General features: G+C 40.2%; 1 protein-coding gene across 2 annotated transcripts in view; it reads right to left on the bottom strand.

The window, feature by feature from the left end:
• CLVS2 (clavesin 2) overlaps nt 1-24,966 on the bottom strand; it is a 59,549-nt gene extending 34,583 nt beyond the window's left edge. Inside the window, exons 1-3 of one of the 2 annotated variants that reach the window (XM_070417591.1) lie at nt 24,528-24,966; nt 23,248-24,143; nt 11,751-11,925 (exon numbers count right to left, since the gene is read on the bottom strand). In XM_070417591.1, the coding sequence (XP_070273692.1) occupies nt 11,751-11,925; nt 23,248-23,636 (564 nt within the window). In that variant the 5' untranslated portion in view covers nt 23,637-24,143; nt 24,528-24,966. Of the gene's footprint in view, nt 1-11,750; nt 11,926-23,247; nt 24,206-24,527 lie in introns of those variants that run through there. The other variant, XM_070417592.1, reaches the window with a different exon arrangement.
• Between the last annotated feature and the right edge of the window lie 687 nt (nt 24,967-25,653).

The raw sequence follows: 25,653 nt of genomic DNA, 5'->3' as shown, positions 1-25,653 counted from the left end.
TAGAAACAATGTGGTGTTGCAGATTCTTCTTCATGGAGATCTGTATTTTCCAACAGTTCACAGATTCTGAGGCTGAGAACTGGCCCAGGTCAGGAAACCAAGCATGGTAGTCTAACAACACTGGGATAGCTGCCTTCATTCCTTTCCATTTCTTTAGGTTGAATACTTGAAGCAATACTTATTGTTTCCCTATCCATCTTCCCCATAGAAACACCATTTAATTACGACATCCATAGCTCCCTGAAAATCAGGTCCATATAACTGTCACTCCTACCTTGCCACTCATTATAATAATTATATTCAACATATTTCTTACCTTTAAATGCCATCATATGGCCATTATTTCTGAATCATATCATACCCATTGCTCAGGAAGTCTTTTCACTGACTTTTTCTAATGTATCCTCTCTTTCCCATAATCCTTTTTTGTAAATTTTATCTTTATTATTGAAAGTATTACATGTCTCTCCCTTTTCCCCCTTTGACCTCCTCCACCACACATCCACACACCCCCAGGCCTACCCCACTATTGTCTGTGTCCATAGGCTATGCATATTTGCATATAAATTCTTTAGTTAATCTGCTCCTATACCCTCTACCCACTTCCCTCTGAGATCCATCAGTTTATTCCATGCTCCCATGTCTCTGGATCTATTTTGTTCATCAGTTTATTTTGTTCATTAGATTCCACATAAGAGTGAGATCATGTGATACTTGTTTTTCTCCAACTGGCTGTTCCCCTTGAATCTCTCAAGTACCTGAGACACTGCACCCTCCAGTGTATGCTCTCCCAAAAGCACCCATCCTATTTCACCACAGGTGAGAGTTATAAGAATTGCAGTTCTACGATATGCCTATAGTCCACCCAGAACCAGTGATAGGATCCTCCTTGCCAGCCAGCTGGTGACTTACTTAGCAGAAGTGAATATTGTCCTTGCCATTGAGGAGCTTATTATCTAGTTGAGAACAGTGAGGAGACATATGTATCTGAATCATGTCTTTACAAATCCGGTTTCAACAGAAAATGTTTGTGATATTCCAAAGAGTAAAAATCCCAGGCGTCTTATATTCTAGGAATAAACCAATGAGTTCTGTATGTGATATAGAACCAATACTTGTTGTAACCATATTTAATCACTATCTTACAACCTGGAAGAACAAAGGCAGGGACTACAAACTTCAAGGAGAAAATTGCCTACAGTTTCTCATAATTTACAAAAATTGTGGGGGTAGGTTTTCATCCCACATAACTTCAGTTAGTCAGTTTTGTATGAGCTGCCAAGCTAGGCTGATTAATTACAGTGCATTGTATAATAATCATATTTTGGTCTAAAAGAACTATCTTATTTTGTAGGTTTACTTAGATTCTATTCTTGATCACAGGGCAGGAAAGAAGTGTATGGGAAGGGCTGACTTTAACCAAGTGCTTTCTCTATGTATCATGCCAATCTCTTTCATGTATGTTATCTTGTTTAATCCTCATAATAATGCCAGGTGGAAGGTGTTAATCCCAGTTTTTAGATGTGATGACAAAGAATGGGATCGATTAAGTAACTTATCTAAAATTGAAATCTGGATGTGGCAGATGCAAGCTTCAAGCCCAGGAATGCTTGATTCTAAAATTTGACCTAATCTAGCAATTGTCAAGAGGAAAGATCATTTTTCTTTCAACTGTATCCTTTATAATTATTCTCCATACAACTCTCGATGAAGAAAACAGGTCATCAAGACATTTCTTTCCCAGAAGTTTGCTTGGGCAAAGAACATGATCTCCTTCTTCCTCACATGGCCTCAAGATACAAATCAATGCCACTTCACTCACCTTAAGAATGTTTTGTGTTTTTAAAATTAGATTATAAGTATCATTTGTAGAAGCCTCCAAGCGGAAAGAAAAGGGGGAGGATAGTTTTAATTCCAATACATGAGCTGCCAGCAAACAATTCCAAAGCAGGAGCTAATAACAGAGAAAAAAAGAAGTCCCAAAAGGAGAACCTTGGACCACGTGAAAAATGCTGCCTTGAGTTAAACACATAAGCTATGGGACTCAGAGATAATGAAGGAAACCTGGACTTCTGTGAGGATTGCGGCCTATTGTAAGAAGTAGAGGGGCTTATTTTAGAGGCTAGAGAAAACCCAAGCTGCAGAGGAGAAAAGACAAACCACTACAATGGCATTTCCGGAGCTCTCCATGGTGCTGCTCAAGTCAGCCAAAGCCTCCTCTGGTAGTTCCCACAGCACTGAAGTCATGTTAGCTCTCCTTTGAGTTAAGGTCCTTTCAGATCTAACCACATATGAAACTAGAAAGCAGCCTCTTATTATTTATGAAGGAATGTTTTTTACTCTCCTTACACTGACTAAATTATATCTCTAAGTTCAGCATGTAGCAGTATCCCACTACAATGCTGACCATCTACCTAGGTTGAAAAAGCAGGCTTCAGTCACCACTGAATGTCTACCAGTTGTAGGAAGCCATTATTGTCCCAGTGGAGTAAAATGTGCTTTCCTTAGCCACCTTAGGAAAGACAATGGGCTGACCAGAGGCATCTCATTGAGGTCTTCTGAAACCAGGCAATAAAGGTGAATGGATTACTACCCATTTGCAAATAAACCTGGTTTTCTAATACTTATAGACTTAGGTTACGTCTTCCTAGACTGATTTGCAAGAATACCTTCCCCCCCACACACACACTGTCTTGCTTTGTTGTGTAAAATTTAGCCAGGGTTCTCGTTCTTTCCATGTCTGCTGAAAACAGCTCAATTTGACCTGGAAATATGGCCTCAGTATTTTCCAATAGTGTTTCCATCAGTATGCAAAGGATATAGGCTTCATTAAGTTGGCCTAAGTGAACTTCCTTAAGTGGGTCATTACCACAGAAACAATGCTAGCTCTCTGTACACTGCAATTATGAGTGTTTTAATGTAAATGAGGTAGTGATGTAATTATAGAAATATCCTTATAAAAATTACTATTATATTCTCAGTGAATTCATCTTTAAAATTTGTAGCTTATTTTACCCCAGGTAGGTAAAAGTATTCATGCTGAACTCTAGTAAAAAAAAAAAAAAAAGACTTATGAGTATATCCATTAGAACAGCAGTTCTTAACCTGTGGGTCGCGACCCCTTTGGGGGTCAAATGACCCTTTCACAGGGGTCGCCTAAGACCATCGGAAAACACATATATAATTACATATTGTTTTGTGATTAATCACTATGCTTTAATTATGTTCAATTTGTAACAATGAAATTGGGGGTCACCACAACATGAGGAACTGTATTAAAGGGTCGCAGCATTAGGAAGGTTGAAAACCAGTGCATTAGAATTTTGATTGTTGGAAATACATTTTTTCCATATTTCACTCCACAAAAAAAATCTCTGGAGATTTAGATTAAAGAACATAATAACAAGAACCATTAACATATAGGAGCATAAGAATTACTTTCTAGAGTCTCATGTAAAAGTAAAATGATGACTCATGACTTTATTTCTATCTTCATTTCTATTATCCTGTTATCATAAAGTAGATAATGATTGGCTTTAAGGTGTTAAGGAGCTTCCAAGTCAATATGGTGGACTGAATAGGCACAATATCCTCACCTTTCTGCACAAATTTAAGTGACAGTAAACAGTAAAACTATAATAAATTTACAACAGCATTGAAAACTAAATGAGGCAGAGTAACATTACGTCAGATATTTGATAAAATGTTGGGAGATGAAAAATACATGTGCTTTTGATTTCCACTTCCAACAGGATGACATAGTCGTACTTTCCCCTTTTTTCTCATTAAGTAGAACTTAAAATCCTGGGCATTATAGTATATAAAACAGACACAAGAAGACTATGAAAGATGAAGAGAAGACAGACCAGGAAAGGACCTTTGGACCCAAAGAATAACATGATGGTAAGTTGCCTGAGTTTCATTTTGCCTCATATATCCCAGATTTAGAACTCAGGAAACTGGCAAATGAAAACTCCAATGAGCACAGACCCCAAAAAAAGCCTCTACAGAAGCTTGCTCTCCTGGGAAAAGAATCAGGAAAGGTGCGTACTAGCAACATACAAAAAGTCTAGGCAATAACTACTACACTCTGGCTAAATATCACAAGAAAAAGAAAAATGTGACTTCAACATCTACCCACACCAGCAAAGAGCAAGAAGTGAGCTGAGAGCCCTAGCCGGTTTGCCTCAGTGGATAGAGCTTTGGCCTGAGGACTGAAGAGTCCTGGGTTCGATTCCTGGCAAGGGCCTATACCTCGGTTGCAGGCTCTTCCCCAGCCCTGGCCCTGGTCAGGGTGCATGCAGGAGGCAACCAATCAATGTCTCTCTCTCACATTGATGTTTCCCTCTGTGTGTCTTTCCCTCTGTCTTCCACTCTCTCTAAAAATCAATGGAAAAATATCCTTGGGTGAGGATTTTTTTAAAAAAAGAAGTGAGCTGAGAGTACCACTCTTACCAGGCTGTAATGTGTGGTGTCAGAGAAGGCCAAGTTGGCAGTCAGGGCTTTTATCATGGTTATAGTAATGTTAACATTATGGTTACAAGATTGTACAATATTTTTACAAAATGTTACCATTGAGGAAAACATATGAGATATCTGTGTTTCATTTCTTACAACTGCATATGAATGTACAATAATCTCAAAGTAAAAATAAAAAGTTTAGTGAAAAGTACTTGCGGCCATACAACTTTATGATACACAGAGAATTAAGACCACAAATTACAAAGACCATGATGTTCTGCTGTGAAGGAATGATATATCAAAATGCATTTACATTGTTACTAAAAAGAATGAGCGAGAACTTGCAGTTATTCATCTTTATTTTGTTCTCTAGTTAAGGACATGTCTAAACATAGCCAATAAAATGAAATGCAGAATAGCTCATATTATTCATCAGTTCTTCATTATGGATAATTATTTTCTATCCATTTATCATTATCTCAATGACTCAAACCAAAAGATTTTATTTGCTTCTTTCCATTTGTTGCTTCAATTATTTGGATACTGGAAGCAAAATGATAACTAGTCTCTTTTTCAGTGGTTTAAAGTGTAGCGGTATATCATTTTATTGCTAATTACTGATATTCTCTAATTGAGTAAGTATGTGTTAAATAATTCTAGAGCACTCATCTCTTTGTTTACTCAAGGCTGACACCTACTTCCGATAACTAGACATTTTAAACAAATTTAGCAGCTAATCAAAGGAAATAAACAGCAATTCTAACATAAGAAAAATAGTGGCATAAACATATATATGTTTCTATATCACACACACATACACATATATATATGTACTAGTATAACCTGTTATCAAAGGTCATATACCATCTTTAACCTGCTTGGTAAACTAAATATTATAGTTTTTACATACCTATTGTCAGCTTTTAAAACGACTTCCAAATTGCCCTAGCCGGTTTGGCTCAGTGAATAGAGCGTCAGCCTGCAGACCAAAGAGTCCCGGATTCGATCCCAGTCAAGGACACATTCCTCAGTTGCAGGCTCCTCCCCTGCCTGGGCCCTGGTCTAGGCTCATGCAGGAGGCAACCAATTGATGTGTTTCTCTCACCTGATGTTTCTCTCTGTCTTTCCCTCTCTCTTTCACTCTCCCTAAAAATCAGTGGGAAAAATATCCTTGGGTGAGGATTAACAAAAAGAAATTTTTTGAAAAAGGACTTCCAAAATACCACATTCTCACATTATGAAATTAAGCAATACTCTAGTCTTCACTCATTTTGTTTTAGGTTAAGTAGCAACTGAAAGGAAGCACACTTAGCTCAGACAGCTATGCATGTGATGAACAAAATGTCACTTTTTTTACACACTGTCTTTGTCACTGTTTCTCAATATGGTTCTGCCTGTGCATACAAAATGTGGGGCTAAAATGCTCCCACTTCCAGGCTGTCTGACTGACTACAGTTCCTGAGTCTGTGTGTTCATTTTCAAAAAGATAGGCATTGTTTCAACCCTCTCCCACCAGTGCGCCATAACACTGCCCTAAGTTTACCAGGTAGCTTGCATGCAAAACTTTCTACTGTGAAGTGTCTAGAGCAGCGGTTCTCAACCTGTGGGTCACGACCCCTTTGGGGATCAAACGGCCCTTTCACAGGGGTCGCTTAAGACCATGGGAAAACACACATATAATTACATATTGTTTTTGTGATTAATCACTATGTTTTAATTATGTTCAATTTGTAACAATGAAAATACATCCTGCATATCAGATATTTACATTACGATTCATAACAATAGCAACATTACAGTTATGAAGTAGCAACGAAAATAATTTTATGGCTGGGGGTCACCACAACATGAGGAACTGTATTAAAGGGTCGCAGCATTAGGAAGGTTGAGAACCACTGGTCTAGAGCATTGTTAAGTCTGGAAACTCCTGGCAGGTTAACAACCATTGCAAAGAACACTGCTGCAGAGCAGAGTCCTTCTGTTTTATTATGAATCCCTAATTTACTCAATATCTCACACACACACACACACACACACACACACACACACACACACACACACATGCAATTTCAAAGCTGCCAGAGATTATGAGTAGGATTTGGAGGACTGAATAAGCTAATGCTACAGAAGTTAATGAAGCTCCTCGCCCGCTAGCCTTGGAGAGTGATGTTCCAAGTCATTAGTCTGTTCTCTGTTTTTGGCAAGATCCCCTAGGTAGGACTGAGCTACCGAACAGTCAGAGCCAGAATTTGTAGCGGCAGCACTTTCTGCCTTCCACATGAATGACCAGAGCTCTCAGATCTAGCAGATTGGTGGCTGCTTGTAACACTGAACCCTTGAGTCAAAAGAAAGGACCCCATTAAGGAGTGTGAATTAATTACATGTTCTTTGTCCTCTCACAAGTCCTGGTTTTATGAAGGGCCCTTACAATATCTGGCACAGATTTAGGCACTTTGTAATGGCCCTACATCTGAGTCTCAATGTAGCAATTCAAAGAGCTATACAAATCTCTGTTTCAGCCGAACCCCTTGCCAACAGACCCACATCTTGACGACATTATGTACCTTTCAGCATCTAGAGTTTGGAGATTCCGATGAGATTGTGAAAGCAAAAGCACAGACAGGCAGGACAGAGCTAAGGGAGAATAACAGTAAATATACATACATAGGGCTTGGATAATTTTTTTTTAATTCACAGATATGAGATCCTGGATTCATAAGAGAGTTCGAATTATTCATTATTAAAGGGTTTTAAGGATGGTAATATTTTACAAGAAAAAAATAAACATAGAGCAACTGTGATCAAAACATATGAAAAGCACATCACTTCTCTGTAAATCCAAAAAGTCTAAGCTTTTCCAGATATTTCCAAACATTTTATGTTTTAATTGGCTTCCCAGGCAGATATCTTAGAGTCTACGAGTTACATCCACTTAATCTTGTATTGATTTTCTAAGATGCTTCCTGTTACTATAACTACCCTAATCAATTAACTTTTTGTAATTAGTGGGACAATTTTCTCTTTCTCTTTTCTTTCCGATGAAGCCTGAATATTTTATTCCACAAAAATGAAGGGGGGAAATGGTTCTGCCACTTAGTGTCAAAAAAAAGTGCAAGGCCAGTTAGCATTGCTTTGTTTATCCCAATAAACAAATTTCACCTGTATTAGAGTTTTGGGGGAGGAAAGTTACTCTAAACTAGGGGTTCTCAAACTACGGCCCGCAGGCCACATGCAAATACAAATATTGTATTTGTTCCCGTTTTTTTGGGTTTTTTTCACTTCAAAATAAGATATGTGCAGTGTGCATAAAAATTTGTTCATAGTTTTTTTTTAAACTATAGTCCGGCCCTCCAATGGTCTGAGGGACAGTGAATTGGCCCCCTGTTTAAAAAGTTGCTCTAAACCAACCATGTCAAACTCAAAGGCTAACATGAACCAAATAAACAAGGCATGTGGCTCGAGGGCCATGAGTTTGACATGCTTGCTCTAAACTGAGCTTATCACCTGCCCATGGTGGCTCAGTGGTTGAGCGTCAATCTATGAATCAGGAGGTCAGGGTTCGATTCCCGGTCAGGGCATATGCCCGGGTTGCAGGCTCGATCCCCAGTGGGGTGCTTGCAAGCGGCAGCCAATCAATGATTCTCATCATTCTAGCTCTCTCTCCCTCTCCCTTTCTCTCTGAAATCAATAGAAAATATATATTATAAAAATAAACTGAGCTTATCTACTTTTTCTTAAGCACAGCCCTGGAAACAATTGAAGCAAGATTCAGGAAAGGCATTGGTCTTTGGAGTCAGCCAGCCTGGACTCAAGCCTTGATGTCAGTTGAGTAGATTTGGGTGTCAAACTCTCTGAAGTTTCATTTTCTGACCTACAAAATGGAATCCATATAATTACCACCAGGACAGTTTGGGAGTTCTCAAATGAGATCTAACCCCTCCCTCTTTTGATACAAGCCCATTCTTCTACCCAAAAGATCTTCCTAAAGCAGAGGAGTGACCAAGTCACTTTCTTGTCCAAAATCTCCCCGTGTCTGAGAGCACGGGCCAATCCACATAGCATGCCATCCTCTATCCATGGAGCCAAGGCTCAGCGTGCTTTTCCCAGTCATTTCTGGTCATTCACCTCAATCTATTCCTCACTCTAACCAGATCAAAACAGATTTATCATGTACTTTCAATCCCTTGTAGCCGTGTGTTCCTTCAAAAGCACTTCCCAAAAGTTTCCCTGCCCAAAATGCTTTTCCTATCCTAGTCAACTTAGCAAACTCTAGCTCAACTCTCAAGGCCAAGGATATCTTCACAGTCATCACCTTTTCAACTGTGCCTGGAGCTTCTCTGAAAAGAAAGATTAATTTTCACTAGATGAAACCATTTCAATTTTACTTGGCTTCCAACATGAAAAATTATTTCACTTGGCATCTAACATGAACATATCTAGACGCTATTTAACCACACAGTGAAGTAATTTTTTAAAATGCAATCTGTGTATCTACAATCTGAGCATTACAAGCAAAATATGAGATCATTCAGATTCCCAAAGTCGATTAACTTTAGGTCTTCACAGTCTAGGTAGCCACTGAATTGTGAGAAAACCAGCACATATGCGGAATAATATGGCACCTTTAAAAAATTGGCTCATGCACAATGATTACTTTGCTCATTGATATCACCCGCTGGGTGCAAGATGTATGATTTTTAATATAATACTTTAAATTTTCTATAAATGAATAGATGAAGATTCAAACAAGTTTAGGAATTTACCAAATATTTGATATGTGGCAGGGTTGTCATCCAAACCCAGGTCTGTCTGTCCCTAAAGCCTATTTTATTTTCACCCTTCCACATTGTCTCTGTTGACCTTGTACTATGATGACAGGTGGATCTTCTAGCAATGGTCTATGTGTCCATATCCAAGGTATCAGGTGCTATCGCTAGCCAAGTCACTCAAAATACTCTTTTACTTCAGGAAAAGGGAATTTGTGTGTGCAGACAGAGAGGTTATGCAGTAACCTCAAGAGAAAGAGAGATGGGGCCTCTTCAAAACACAATTACATCCCATTCATAATGCACTTCATTCAAGTAAGTTTCCTCTCTGGCACTAACATCTTTAGCCTTTCTTATTTTGGGTTCAACTCCCTAGAATATATTTTATGTGTGCCTAAGTATACGTGACATATTATAGTAGAATTATGACATGGCATAAACCATCACTGAGTTATTAAGAATATTCTCACATCAAAAAAAGGAAAAATAAATAAAAATTTTATCACCTCTCAATTTCCCTGACTGGGTTAATTGGAGGTTATTTATTGTTGTGGTGGTGTTGGTTGTCTTGATGATGGTATTAGTCATGTTTAGTGACCAAAAATTGTGTATATATATTTAATTCAAATGTTTTATGGTCTTATGTCAATCTCAAAAATAGTTTATCCATGCTCTGCATGAAGTATATATCAATGGACAATAAAATTTCTCACATGGTAAATGCAAAAGAAACAGAGACTTGATTAGAAAAGTCAGAAAATGTTACTTCTGTATAAAACTAAGTATGAAATCATGCATGTTACAATGGAACATTTTTAGCACATCTTATAATCCTGTTCAGAATTACCACTATAATTTTAGATATAGTACAGAGACAGAGACGCATATAGACATAGAGATAGAGCATTTAAAAAAATCAATTTGAACTGAAGAAAACATTGAGTTTAAAGGTTAATAACATGTCAAATGTATTGACAAGGAAGAGTTCACTTATTGTAAGTGGCTTCCCAACCAACAACCAGAAAGCACGAGCCCTGCTCCCTCAATCTCAGTCCTGGGAGAAAGAAAAGGAGATGAAAACATTTATGGGGAACAGAGAGGAGGCAGCCAGCCCAGGCCCTGCAGGGCGAGGCCGTCTCCCTCTCCAGCACAAGCACAGAGGTTCCATCTGACTATAGCTCCTGTCATGCTGGCACTTTGCACTAAAAGAAGTTCTGATAGCGGCCATGGCCAATAGGGAAGCTCCCAAACATGTCTGAACTTTTCGTTTTTCTCCTGCAAGGACTTCTCACCTTACTACTAAATGGCTCCATAGAGTGTGTAAGTTGGCAAATAGCAAAGCACTGAGGCTATCTCTGAAGTGGTTTTTTCATGGGAATGATAGGAGTTCCCCAGTTCCTCATGCAGCGGAAGGCCTACTCTACCGCTAGTGCAAAGAGAAGACGCAGGTTAAACAGTGATAACAAGTCTAAAAAGCTAGGCTGCCATCCTGTGTTAAGTAACATGGTTGGTGGTAACCAATTTTCTTTACAAGATAAAAACTACTTTATACACTGCAGGCAACAGGGCACATTCCACACGTGCCTTAGGGCACATTCTACACATTTCCGAATAGGCTTTATCCTGTGCCCTCTCCCAACCTTATTAATTGTCTCCATGGAGTTTTAAAAAAGAAAATTACTGTTCAAGGTAAGACAGGAGCAAGGGTGACTCACCAAAAGCAAGTCAGGAAACGTGTACCAGAAAAAGCCGATGCGGAGAAAAGGGACCAGGGTGTCTTATTCACTCCAGACGCAAAACTCAAACTGTGAATTCAAACAGGTTAAGGCTTAAGCTGTTCTGCTGCCCTGAGAAGTGGCTCGTTTTTAGGGAGTAATCAGCCATCAGCGAATTATCACATACCACTAAATAATCATTGATTTTCCATCTTATAATTCCCAATCAGTTAAATGTCATTTACTGGAAGAGGCGCCATTCCTATGTAAATTCTACGTGATAGCTCTTTCACACACAAAGAAAAACCCAATTAAGTCTAGAAAAGTAATTCAAAACAGTGGTTCCATAGGTTAGAGATCAAAAACATGCTGGTTGGCTTTCCAACAGTTTTTAGGCAGCATGCCATCATATTCCAAATTCACCAGCTTAAATGAAATAAGGAGGCAAACCTTTAACTAATTAACTAATATACACAGAAAAGAAAAAAGAAACAAAGCAAGCCTAAAGAGTTAATCATTAAAATCCAAAAGATGTTGTTTGTTCTGATTATCAAGATAAAATCTCAGGTTATCATATTTATGTTTAGGCAGAGTGAGGGCTTATGCCAAGTATTACAAATTCTCACCTATTAAAAGGCCCACATCCTTTTTCTTCTAAAATCCTTTGTCCAATTAGTGTTTTAATGTCTGTGCTTGAAAACTATCTAAAACTTGCTTTTATTCCTTACGTAAGACATTTTGCTATTCTAACAAATTAGATAAGTCAAACATGGGAGACCAAGAAAGTGGAGAATTTGTCAGCTTTTACCTGAAGGCCTTCAATAGCCAATCGCAGCATGCTGGGCGTCAGTTTAGAGGCTTGCTTGAAGGTGAAGTTACTCCAGTCTATGATCAAAACAAATCCATTTACTTGAAGCTCAGGATCTTCGATCATGGCTTCTAAGGACAGCAAGATGGCGCGTAAAATGTCCACCAGTGTGTACCTATAAGCAACAGGAAAGTCCTCATTACATCTGATAACCACTGTGGGAAGATCTCAGCACACGGAAAACTACTCTGAAAATACCTAAGAGATCTTAAGGAGATGATTTTGTTCAAAAGTATTATTTTAAGAGCAACTTGTTTTGCAGCACCTAGGTGACATGTTCGAATTTAGCATGTATTCTACCAAAACAAACTATCATGTTTTGGGGAATACTACAGTTCTCTTCATATTCACAGCCATTGGCTTTACCTCTAGGCCTTCCTATCATTTTCTAAAATGGCATTTTAACTACTCTGAGAATTGGGCATGGCACCTTTTTAAAGAGCTCAGGAATGCTCTCAGTAATACTGACATTTCATATGTGCGTATTTGGAAATTTTCTGAATGAGATTTGAGGAGCCTCAACAATAAACAAGAATAGTATATCTGAACAACTATGGGTAAAATTATCAGCATATTTTAATTCCTTGTGCTGAGTTTGCTTCATAAAAATAAAAGAAAGAAGAAGAGATATATGGACAGAAAGAGGAACATCAATGAGTACAGAGGGGGAAATATAACTGTCTATGATAATGCAGGCCTTCTGAATTTAGGGGTTGGGTCTCTAACTTTTTCTGACTTGCACCTTAGTACTGTGTCTGGCACATTGTAAAAATCCAATAAATGCTCTTTACGTTCCTGTAAAATGGACAAGATTAGAGTGCAAAGACATTACTAGTACTGTGGACTGACGTACGCAGTGGAGGTAGGGGTGGAGATTAGAAGCCAAATTTGAGAAGTATTTCAGAAGTAAACTTGTAAAAATTTGACACTTAATTAAATATGGAGACTAAGATGATGGAAAAGTAAAGGATGACACACAGATTCTAGCTTCAGAGCCTGAGTAAACAGTATAATGCAAAAAGAAGATGCCCTTGGGGATGGCTGAAAATGAAGAGTTTAGAATAGAACCTGTAGTACACTCATCTAATAGCAATTAAGTACCTGAAGAAGTAGATTCTAAACTCGAGAGCTCCAGGCTGAAGATACCAGAATCAAAAACATATAGATCCCTAAACTCAAGAAAACGAAGGAGGTAATGCAACCAGAGCTGAGAAAAAATGAGATACGGTAATTATTCTAAAAAAAGAATTCTAGCACTTTAAGAGGAAGCAACAAAATTATGGAATGTGCTAATCATTTCCATTTTTGAGCACCCTGCATCTCGAGTTGTGTGTGTGTGTGTGTGTGTGTGTGTGTGTGTGTGTGTGTTTCTCTTCAGACATTCAGGTGTTCAATAAAAGTTACAGAAAGAAATCTTGACCTCAGAAGGAGGTGGATGGATTAGAACTGAAATCACAGGCATTTAGTGGAAGTGATAGGCTGACTTCCACTAAATGTTCACTCACAGTATGGGACAGTGAGTACATATGAGGGAATAGTTCTATTTTTACTTCTAACATTTGGAGAAGAATGGAGAAAGCATAGTATTGCAGAAAGGAAGGAATAATTGACAACATAAGATCAGATGGCTTCTCACTTTCTCTGGGCCTCATTCTTTATCTGAAAAATTAGTACCGCAGAATGGAATAGGATCTCTCTTGGATCCCAGCTTTAAGCCAGCGTAGAGCATGGTGTCAGGAGATTTCAAGATGAATTTCTTCCCATTCCCTCATTAGCTGGTGAGCCTGGACGTACTTAGCAGGGTATAATCAGAACTGAAGAATATTTGTTTTAATCTTTTACTTTAAAATTTAATGATGATCTTTAGATAGCTTATTACTATTGTAAAAGGCAAAGATCAACAGGTTCTTTTTAAATCTCTGGATGGTATATAGGCTATTTATAGTCCTAAGGATATGCATCCTAAAATACTTTCTAAACAAATAAGATAATACAATTTTGTAGAGCTCTATTACTTGTCTTAAAACTGTGAAATATGGCCCTAGCCAGTTTGGCTCAATAGATAAAGCATTGGCCTGTGGACTGAAGGGTCCCGGGTTCGATTCCAATCAAGGGCACATGCCCGGGGTTGCAGGCTCAAACCCCAGTAGGGGGCGTGCAGGAGTTAGCCAATCAATAATTCTCTCTCATCATTGGTGTTTCTCTCTCTCTCTCCCTCTCCCTTCCTCTCTGAAATCAATAAAAAATATTTTTTAAACTCAAACATGTATGGCTGAATACCTTATCTGTCACCTCATGGTTGGTCTATCTCCTTTTTAAATATAATGACCTAACACAATGTTATAACCAAAAGCCTATGGGAAGTTGGAGCAAGAAAGCTGTATTTCTGGTTAAAATGTAGACCCTCCTTTAAACAATATTCATTTTAATTCCTGACATTTATAATAATATCACAGTAAAAATAATTAGAAATTTAAAAAGTTCAACTTAGAAATTTTCTCTCATTATGATCATTCTTGTGTCGCCTATAAAAATACCAAATAGCATTAATACCAAAGTAGCATTAAGTAAAATTTGAATCTAAAGTAAATTTTGGAAGGATGATGCATTGTACATGGAAAAGAACAAATCATGACACCAGGAAGGGCTGAAAATACGAGGCAATTTGTTTTAAGTAACCCACTTTAAATAGGTTCTATAGAACTGTGTCTAAATCAAGAGAAATTTATATGCATATTATTATTCCAACAGAACTAAAATAAGACAGATCTCAGGATCAGCAATGGAATCAAAGCAGGTTTGCAACGTTTTCAAGAGTAAATCTCACCAAGTTTTAAAATTTTATATCCTGCTCCAAAAAAAGAATTAAATGATATTTATATAAATAATATTAATGTATAAGTTTAAGAATCATAAAAGACATCCTAGCTGACTGCATTGAAAGGGCAGGTCAAAACCCCTCTTGACATTCCAGCCCTCTGTTGTCAGACATGTCACATTACTGCCATTAGCAGCTCAGCAGGCTACTCCTAAGCAGAGCATTATTAAAAGAGATCTTGCTAAAGTCTGTAAAATATCTTCCAAAGAAATGGAGCATTTTATGTATTTTATGTCTTCAGGAATCCAACCATAATTCTACTCTTTGAAATTATTTTTTACTGTTACAATTTATACAGTGTCAGTGCAGTAAATAGCCCACATGCTCCTGCGTGGGGTTGACACCCCAATTTGTAGGAGCTGCACCATGGCTATTCTTCCCTTGAATGCTGGGAAAAGGCCATAGATAACAGACTAGCACAGCTACACAGCTCTTGACTCCTGACTGTGCTTCCTAAAACAGCACTAGGGAAAGCCTGAATCTGAAATCAGCTCGGAGAGGAAGATGAGTAGCATGGAGTAAGAAGAAATAATGTCGCCAGTTGAGGGATTTTACAGGTGGCACACCAGTCTAGGCGGACCATGCTCTTGAAATAGATCAAAGTTGCTATAATACATAAACATGAGATGGAGACTTGGCCATCCGCTTTTCCTATTTACTACCAGTGCAATCAAGAGCAGGGGGGCTTCTTCTCCTGCCTCCAGCCCTGAAAGGCTTTGGGTGCCTACTGGTCCTATGCTTCTCTGCTGGGGTTCACAGTGCCTCATCCTCTACCACAGTTTACAATCAGGGCAAAGGGCAACCTAAATCACAGACAGGTCATTTCCTTCCTCCTTCCCAACCCTTTCTTTCAGCCTGACAGAGGGAACTGGCATCTTGGCATCACAACAGCAAGCAATTTTCCCTTTGTTACTAAATCAATCAGCCATTATTAAATTCTTCATGAAGGCTGCCCCCGCCCATCAGTGTTCATTAAGCCAGATCTGGAGCACTTCCTGTTAGAAAGGTGCTAGGGGAGAGACAGAGGAGAAGAATTACCTTTATTAATGCCTCGAGGTGTCATTAGTGCTAAAGTTGAGCCCATCTACATGTTTTATATTACTGAGGGGAAATAATAATAATACCTCTATCCATGTAATAGTCTCAGATTTCCAGAGGAATTTCAAATGCATTATCTTAATCTCAAAATGAGCCCAAAGTCTCAGGACTGGCTTTGATGCTATTATTTTGGCGATGAGGACATAGATGAGGTCTCAGCCAATTATAGAGATGAAAACACAAGTCTCAGAGAATGGAAAGAGTTTGCCCAGAATCCCCATGGGAGTAAAACAGCAGCCCAGGTGTGAAGCCAGCGCTTTCCGACACCACAGTTCTCTCCACTCCCTGTGGTGTCTCATACCAGAACCGAGTGTGATGAATAGCTGTTCTGCTTTTTCATGTGTCAGTGGCATAATGTGTCGGAAGATAGATCACAAAGTCAATACCATCATGGTGCCATGCCAGGTACCAGGACACGTTCCAGCCCGGCCCCACCAGGGGGCTTTGGTGGAGGAAGAGCAACCAGACATTCAAAAGAATTGGGATGGGAAGAGGCTAAGTCTACCAACCCTGGAGAAAATATGAACTCTGAAATATTCATGTGTCTGGTTTGTATCACTAAACACAGAAGATTATCTGTGTGGGCCTTGCTGCTATGGGAATGTAGGTGAGTGAGAACAAAAGATGTTTTGTTGGAAATAAAACACCTAGAGAAAAAGTCTCTCCTTGAAAAAACGTTTGGAAAGTATACACTGCTGCCACCAAAATAAGATAAAACAGAATTGTGCTGGAAATATGCAAACACATCAGGAAGGCAACGCTCCTTGTCAGGGCAGGACACTCCAAGCCAGTGCCTGCGTAGTGCTGTCCTTCCCTCAGAGGATTCATTGCAGCAACTTAACTTTCTGTGTCAAATCATCAATATTATGATAGTGAATCCAGACTTTCTAAACCACAGATGATTTTTAAATGATCAGAGCTTGCCTTTTTGATATAATTGTAACAAATTCTGTGTGTTTATCTAGATTTATGTGGCTGTCTTTACATGCAAAAAAAGTTTGACCAATTCACTGATTGTGGGTGAAATACTTAACTGCTCTATGCCTCACTTTCCTCATCTACAAAATATAAATATTAACAGGACCTACCTTGTATGATTCTATTAAAGATTTTATACGTAAATGTTTAACTGCTTAAAAGAGTGCCTGATACATGCTATAAAAGTGATTTAAAATGAACAAATAAGTTAATTAATTAATTAACTAAAATGAAATACTAAAAGGTCTAATTTAGTTAACCAAGTAGGCAATGCTTTCTCTATAAAACACTCAGTAGCTCACAGCTGCCCCTCTGCCCTGAACTTCTCCACTGGCAAAGAGTCCCCTCATTAAGCACTTACAATTCTCTGGTGGTTATTTAGCTTTTCATGTATTTTCTTCCCACAGATGTTGTATGTCCCTTGTTAGTACAAATAATGTGTTATGTGTGTTTATTTGCCTCCAGCAACTGCTAAATTTCTGTGTGTAACAAACATTAGACTAAAGTATTCTTTTTTAAAAATTGACTTGAGTACTATTCGCTCGGTTTGATGTTATGAGGACCCGACATACAAGGACATCCTTTCCCTCATGTCAGTCGTGTCACTTACTACGTTAATGAAATATACACCTGTCCTCAGTGATGTAAAAGCGCTCAAACTTTTTCCCAGAATGCAGGAAATGTATTCATTTACAAAGGATAACTTATTAATTTACTAACGTGGCTCATGGTTTAAAATAGCTTTAAACATTTCAAGGCACACTTTCAGTGCACTGTAGTAACCTCAAGTCTCTTTCTTCTCTCCAACTTTGTTTAAAGTTTCATATTTGAAACACACCTGGCTCAGTCCAGACCCAAGCAACTTCCTACTGAAGTTAGCCCTCGGTCTTTGCTGTTATTTCAGAATTGTTTTACTAATTACTTCATAATTGCTCAGTTTTTGGAGACTGTCCTATTTTTTTTTTTAGAGATTTGTTCCAATATTCTACTAACATTTTTCAGGACAATTTTTCTCTTTTGCATTTTCCATGCTATGGACCAAGGGCATAGTTTGGAATAAGCTGTTGTTTTCAGAGCTTTGTTAAAAGAGCATCCTTATAAGAAAGCGATGCGGAAACTCTGCTGGAGCAGAAACCCCACAGAATCCACACCTGCCACTTCTAGCTTTGACCTAATCTCCAAGCCCACCCAGAAGAGAGCACAGCAGTGCTTCCAGGATTTTGAAGGTAAACATTCCTGGCCCTGTCATGATATATAACACCGTGAAGCCAAAGTAGAGAAATATTTTCAGATTTTAATAAATTGAGTCAAGGTCTTGAAAAATCAAGCCAAAAAAATTATCCTGTGTAGTCCATGGTTACTTTTAAAATTTTAATCCGTTGTCATCATAAATCTTTCCATTTGGAGATTGGTCACGTTATTTTAATAAATGGAAGCATAATCATAATTCAGTCTGAAACTGCAAATAGCTAGCCATTTGTATAATATTTTCTTTTGTATGAAAAGCCACACAAAGTAAACAAACTGACAATAATATGGTTTTTAGGCAAACTCCAGGATAAGTTTCAGGATCATAGCAGTGTCTAACCAGTCAGGCTTCTACCCCTTCCAGAGCTTCAATACTCTTAAGTGATGATCAATATCCATTATGACAAGCCAAACAGAGTGCAAGACGGTCAGTGCTTTCTGAATTGCCACTATGTTAAGAATTATTTTCGTTTAACGGTATTTAATGGTTTTCTTATCATTATTAACCAGATCCCAGATAAATTATTGTTTGCTGTACTAAAGTATAGAGAACTACTTTGTAAGTAATAAGGTAAAGTACAACTTGAAGGCCAAAAGTTACAGGTCAACTATCAGAATATGTGTCATCATTATATTTCAGGTGACACAATTTACTCATGAATACTCCCAATAAGTATATATGACTACTCAGATACCTGCTCTCATGTCCTAGGGCAGTGGTCGGCAAACTGCAGCTCGCAAGCCACATGCGGCTCTTTGGCCCCTTGAGTGTGGCTCTTCCACAAAATACCACGTGCGGGCGCGCACATACAGTGCGATTGAAACTTCGTGGCCCGTGAGCAGAAGTCGGTTTTCGGCCTGAGCGAGTCTATTTTGAAGAAGTACTGTTGATATTTGGCTCTGTTGACTAATGAGTTTGCCGACCACTGTCCTAGGGTGTAGATCATGATCTAGTTTTATTCCAAACTTCCTTTTCTAACATCCTTTGCAATCTCTTCTAGCTTCATGGTACATCATCCTCACATTCTGTTGTTGAAATCAGGTGGAAATTTGAAGGATCTGTTGAGTCCTAAGCAGGGCACTATCTCTCATGAAAGACATACAGAATGTAATGTATGGAGGGCTACTGCATCCTAGTGATGCAGTGAAATAATCCAATTGTTTTTAAATGTATAGAATTTACTCTCGCTTTCAGAAATTATGTTAGATGATCTGAAACAAAGGAGATTACATTTTATGAATATTTTCCAAAGACATCCTGCTCAATAAATGTAATAAGTCATCTAAGCCTGTTCTGTTCTTTTTCAAAAGAACCACAAATCAAACTGAAAGTCACTTTGACATTTCAGTATTTCATTTTTTTAAGATTTATTAGAAGGTGGGTACACTGTAAATATTATTTTACCTCAGTCTTCCTGAAAAATTCATGTCTCTTGTAAAGGCTTTGGAAGTCGTCCAAATCAATATGCTGAAACTGACCTGCATTATATTGCAGTAGAAAGAGACACTGTTTTATTTATAGTCATCATCTCACACCTATTTACTATTTCCAGTCTCCTGAGAAGCGCAGGAAACTGTCCTACAAATTTAATATAGGAGAAAGTATGTATTAGGTAACTTTCTACTTAGGATTATTTTTTAAATGTATAACCTAATTCAACTAAAGAAATATTTATTGAGCATTAACTCTAGTTCAGGTGCTCTTATAAAATAATAACATAAGGCTTAGTCTTTTTTATATACACATTAACTATTTCAGAGGTCTTTACAAAGCTCTTCAAAACTTATTTTAAAAATCTTCTGTTTCCCTTTGGGAAGTTGAAAATAACCTGTTTTCCAAATAAAAGGGGGGCATTATTTCTAACTGACTTCTGGAATTTCCCTCTATAACTGTAGACATTCCCACCTATTGTTTCTTTAAAACAATGCTCCTTTCTGTGTAAGGTGTTGAAAGCCAGGTAAATCACTGATCAACTCAAGGAAGGGGGTCCAAATTGTGTTCAGATGAGCAGTCAGTCTTCTCAAGAGACCCAAGTTGTTTGGGCTGCAGGATCAGAGCAGAAAGGTGAGAACACCGGACATGGCTATCCACCTAACACAGCAACAGTGAGGTAAATATCTAGGGAAGGAGGTAGAAATTCCCATAGGAGCCAAGTCAGACAAGACGTGAGGCTGCAGCATGGAAGAAGAAAGGGGGATCAGGCCGAAGGTAGGAAAAGGGCTGGTGTTGTGCTGGTACTGCCAGAAACGCAGCTGTCCTGCAGGTTTCTGGGCAGTTGTTATGCACATGTACCAATGATAGTGGTTTACAGAGGGTGCCAAGAGAATGGACCTATTTAGCCACTGGTCCTTGTTATTGAGTATATGTAGGTTTGGGAAGGAGGGCAGGCAGGGAGAGGGGAGGAATAACTTTTTTTTTAGAATGCAGGAGGAGAAAACTCAACTGAATTTTAGTGAAACTCTAAATAATTTGTATACCTTTTGACTTGGATGTACTATAACTTCATTATTATGCCTACTCATTTACATCCATAGAAACAGAATTCACAATTATTAGTCTAGAACCTGATAAGGCAGGGGTCCTCAAACTATGGCCCGCGGGCCACATGCAAATACAAATATTGTATTTGTTCCCATTTTGTTTTTTTACTTCAAAATAAGATATGTGCAGTGTGCATAGGAATTTGTTCATAGGTTTTTTTTAAACTATAGTCCGGCCCTCCAACGGTCTGAGGGACAGTGAACTGGCCCCCTGTTTAAAAAGTTTGAGGACCCCTGTGATAGGGTATTTTCATAGGACACAGCTTCTCATTTTTAATTTCACATGTACAAATTTTTTAATATTTAAAGTTTTTACGTAGATTTAATAAAAATAGTTTTATATACCAATTAACAAATCTTCTCCCATTGTAGATTTCCAGGGAGATAGATTTTGATTGCTCATAACCTATCCTTTATAGAAAAGTATGAAATAGACAACAAAAACATAGTCTCTTTAGTAATCTGGAATAATCAACTTCCCATATACATGAGAACTGTTAAGTGATGTTCATCTTAATTAGGTTTATAAATCAGTGTGAATATTAGCTCACTTATAGATATAAATTAAAATGGATCTAATGTGAATGCATGCCTCATGCTAAGTGAAATAAGCCAGTCAGAGAAAGACAGATACCATATGACCTCATTTATCTGTGGAATCTAATGAACAAATAATTTAATAAACAAAATAGAAACAGAAGGATAGATACATAGAACAGACCGACAGCTGTCAGAGGGAAGGGGGATTGGGAGGCAGGGTGAAAAAAGGTGGAAGTGGGCAAAGGGGAGGATAAATGGGGATGGAAAGAGACTTTACTTTGGTCAATGGGTATATAATGCAGGATGCAGATGTTCTATTGAGTTGTACACTTGAAACCTTTATAGTTTTATTTACCAATGTAACCCCAATAAAGTCAATAAAAATTAATATACATTGAATAATAAGAAAGAAAGAAAGAAAGAAAGAAAGAAAGAAAGAAAGAAAGAAAGAAAGAAAGAAATGCATGTCTCCCTAAATGTGATCTGCCTAATATCTTTCAGACTTTGAAACATATTTAAATATAAAATTTCCACAACTCCCATTTAACTGTAGCTTAATAAACAAAGTTCTAATCTAATTGACAACTGGAATAGTAGGTTCTTTCTTGAATAAAAGTTTTCCATTTTGATATACACAATCACTGGTTTGCATGACCCTACAATGTACTTATCAGATTTTTTTTTAATGTTAAAGAAAAATTGTGGTCGAAGAATGGCATTTCATGGTCCTTTAAACTTTGCTACCAATAAAAAGTAAAATATGATCTCTATAACTAACCAAAGTAAGTAACAGGACTCCATTCTCCCTCAATGGCTAACTCTATTAGTTTCTTAGTTTTATGATTTTAAGATTCCTCAGGTAGTAGTTTGTCTTTATATTTGCCTAAAAAATGATTGTAGTAGTTCTCAACCTAGAATTACAGAGAAAAGGTAACCAATTAATGGGTAAAAACCTGTTAAAAGTATTAATTTACATTCTAAGATCCCAAGACTCTGAAAGGCCTATCTAGAAATCTATAAGATATCCCAGCCACTGAACAAAAGTCTTTGACAATTGAACCAGAGATGGTTTAAACTAACTTGATGCATCAAAAGTCCCCATTCACAGAACTAAAAAACACACCAATATTTTAACAACCAGCTTCTTATAATTCATGGTTCTGATAACATGTTTAAGTTCCATGAAATACATTTAACTTTGAACTTCATTGAAACTACCTTACACAGGAGTGTTTATAATTTCTTACATCTGTTAGTCTGAGGAAATAGTTCTGATTGAGGAAGTAGAGGAGTCACTCTCTCCCTTTTTCTATCATCTGTAGATACAATAAAAATATTTCTTCTCCATTGAAAAGCAAAAGAGCTCAAAAAGTCTGCCAACTGACATATCTAAACATTTTCCACTTCCTTCCAAGAGATGAAAAATCACATCAGACAGGAAACATCTTCTTTAGATTAGTGACAGGTGAGGAGCGGCACACCAGCCAGCCTTGATTTCAGCGTCGGTAGGCATGCTCAGCACCAGAGGATACAACTCTGCCTTTTCCTTGAAGTGACACACATCATATTATTCCTTCATCCGCACAGCACCAAGCAGAAAAGTTCCCAAGCAATAAAACTACTTGCTCTCGGTTGAATGCCAGGCTACCCTTAAAAGATAATGTACTAGAGACAGAGATGATGATGATGTTGATGATAATGAAGAAGATGGTGATCATGAAAATGATGATGAGTCTAGTTTAAGAATTTATTTAGAAAGAAAAATTTATTTAGAAGGAAGGAGAAAAAGTTGTCTCTATCCTCACACTAATTTCTCCAGAGAACAGTGAACTTATTTAGGAGGTGAAAAAAAATTAGCACATTTATTTAGAAGTTCAATTATTTTGATTGCAGCACAAGAATAGGGTGCGGGAAGCACTTTAAGCTGCAGTAGCAGCTGGGTGCTAGAGAAGTAAGAGTTGCAAAGGTTTCCAACAAGCCCCTCCCACATCCCCAGGGTGCCCACCCAAAACTCATTTTTTAGTTCCACTTTCTCTTTTTTCCCAACCAAATAAACAAAAGCATGAAAGCTGTAAAGCGATGGCTACTCAGGGTAAATTCTGGAAAATGGGAGAATAAAAGAGTCCCTCATATGAGTTGGGTTTTAGGATTTACCTGCTCTGATCCCAGTTGGCAGCAAAAAGGACTAGAATCTTCCTGCCATAGTGGTCCAGGTTGGCCAGGCCCCCGGGGAAGCCATCCTTCAGTGCCTGCTTGATGCCAGGGTCCGTGGCCTTGAAGCTTTTGAACATGTCCAGGTTCTGCTGCCGGTACTCAAAGTATTGGGCCAGGAGGCGGAAGGCCTCGAAGTGATGAAACTTCCTGGCCCGCAAGAAGCGTAAGATGAAGGCATCATCTGTGCGCAGAAAGCCAATGTCCGGCCTGGTGATGACCATGTCTCTCACCTCCTGGATGTCCTGGTGGAGGGTGTCCGGGTTCTCATTGAGCTCCAGGCGAGCTTTCTCCAGGGTCTCCGGGGACAGCCCGGCTTGTAAATGAGTCATTGTTTTGCTGGTCCCGAGCCTCCCCTGCAGCACACCTGGCCCTTGCCTCCACCACACTCTGGCCTCCAGACCTCGAAGCCGCCTGCTTCCTCTTCTTCACAGGAAATGATTTGTCTTGGTGTCCAATCAAGGACCCTGTTGCTCCCGCCTTCCCGCCGCTTGTCAATGAAGGATATAAACTTCTCTCCCCGCTCGCCTATCAAAGCGCCTCCACTTCGGTCCCCTCTTCCCTTTCCTTTAAAGAGATGCGGACCTCACTCCTCTTCTTGTCCTTTCTCTCACCGAAGACAACACCCCTAAGCGCACCAGCACGGGCGGCGCTGATCTCGGTCCTGTCCTCTGCTCCCCCAAGAGGTGACACAAACAGCCCCCACGCGCATCGCAGCCTCCGCGCTCCGCTGCCTCTGCGGTCCCCGCGAAGGATGCTCCCGCCGGGGATGACGATGGGGAGGCTGATGGATACCGAGCTGGCTCTTCCGCGCTGAGCTCCCGGCGGGGGAAGAGCGTCTTTACCAGAAAGAAAAGGAGAGAAAGAGAGAGGGGAGAGGGGCTTATTTCCCTTGCTGCTTTTCAACGAATCTATTTTTAAAAGGATATTGGTGGGATTTTTATTTTAACTGATTACGATCCTAATAGGTGGAGACTGCAGAGAGCTCACCGTCCCTCCGCCCCCCTCAGATACACCCGTGATCTCCTGAGGCACCAGGAGGGTTTTGGCGGCGTTGGCCCCAGCGGGGGCTCCCCTCCAACCCCACCCCCAACTTCTGCCTCTTTCTCTGGCCCGTTATGTCAAGGGACTGGCCGCGGGGGCCTGGGGGAGCTCTCTGAGAACGTACATTGCAAAGGCTGGGTGGGGTGAGAGGGTGGAGAATCACAGCAAAATGTCTCTACCTTTCCTACAAAAGCCCGGAGCAAGAGAGGAGAGAGAGCAGCCGGCTCCTACCAGCTCGCCCGGAGGCCGGCGGGGACGCTGGCGATGCGGCACTCCCTGGCATCCAGCAGCCGCGGCTCCGGCGGCGGCCAGAGCAGCATCAACTCCTCGGGGTGGGGTGCATCCGGCAGAGAAGAGGGGCGGGAGCGGGGACCCGGGCCGAAGACGCACAGGGGAGCCGCCGTGGACACATGGCCCGCGAGCCGCCCGCCGTCTCTCCCGGCAGGAGGGGTGGGGGTGCGGAGCTCAGGGCCCCCGCTGTCCCGGGCCCTCGCCCGGCCCTGCCATTCCCATTGTCAGACGCGAAGGAGGGGAGCGGGCACGGGACGCCGGGGGAGAGCAGGCCACGCGGGCGGCCGCCGCCTTTGTGCGTCCGGAGCCGCCTGGGCAGCCGGCCTCTCCCCGTGCGCCCCGGGCGGGCGGCGGGACTCGGGCGCGCCCCTCCGGCCGCTGCTGCTGCCGCCGCTGCTGCGGTGGCTCCAGCTGCCGCTGCTCAAAGGGGGACCTGGTGCAGCCCAACTCCTCTCCAAGGATCCCAGCGCCGATCTCGCGGCGACGTCAGCATTCACTCGGCTCGCGCACGCCCTCCCCGCCTCTGCCCGACTCGTTTGGGTAGGACGCGATTTTTGTGTTATTCCTGTATCCCGAGCCCCAAGTTTAGCCCGCTCCCGGCCCCCGCTCCCCAGCCCGAGACTCCGGCAGGCAGCGCCCGGCCAGGCGGGGGGTTGTCCCCTTGCAGCTTCCCCACGCCCCCTCCCACCCTTTGTGTGCAAGACCCTGGCCAGGCGAGTAGCTGTGGTAGATGGGAATTCACATGGACACACATCTGCTCGCTCGTTCCTGTAGGAGGTGATTTTGAGGTGGAGAGAGGACGGAAACATTCTGTACTTTCTGCATTCGTTGTTGCAATGTTTAATTTAGAAAAGAAGACCAGAGTGTTTCCAAAGCATTGCGTTGGTGCGTCAGCCTCCGGTGGAACTTACATGAATAGTGTATTTCAACAGTCAACTCTGGCTGCTGCATTCCCATTGAAGCGGATGAAAATGAGCCGGGGGCGGGGGGGGGGGGGGGGGGGGGGCGTTTGGA

Source organism: Myotis yumanensis, unplaced genomic scaffold, assembly GCF_028538775.1.
Source record: "Myotis yumanensis isolate MYYU_CA2020_CCGP unplaced genomic scaffold, mMyoYum1.0.hap1 SCAF_6, whole genome shotgun sequence".
Taxonomy (NCBI): Eukaryota; Metazoa; Chordata; class Mammalia; order Chiroptera; family Vespertilionidae; genus Myotis; species Myotis yumanensis.
This window is presented reverse-complemented; position numbering and strand designations above follow the sequence as displayed.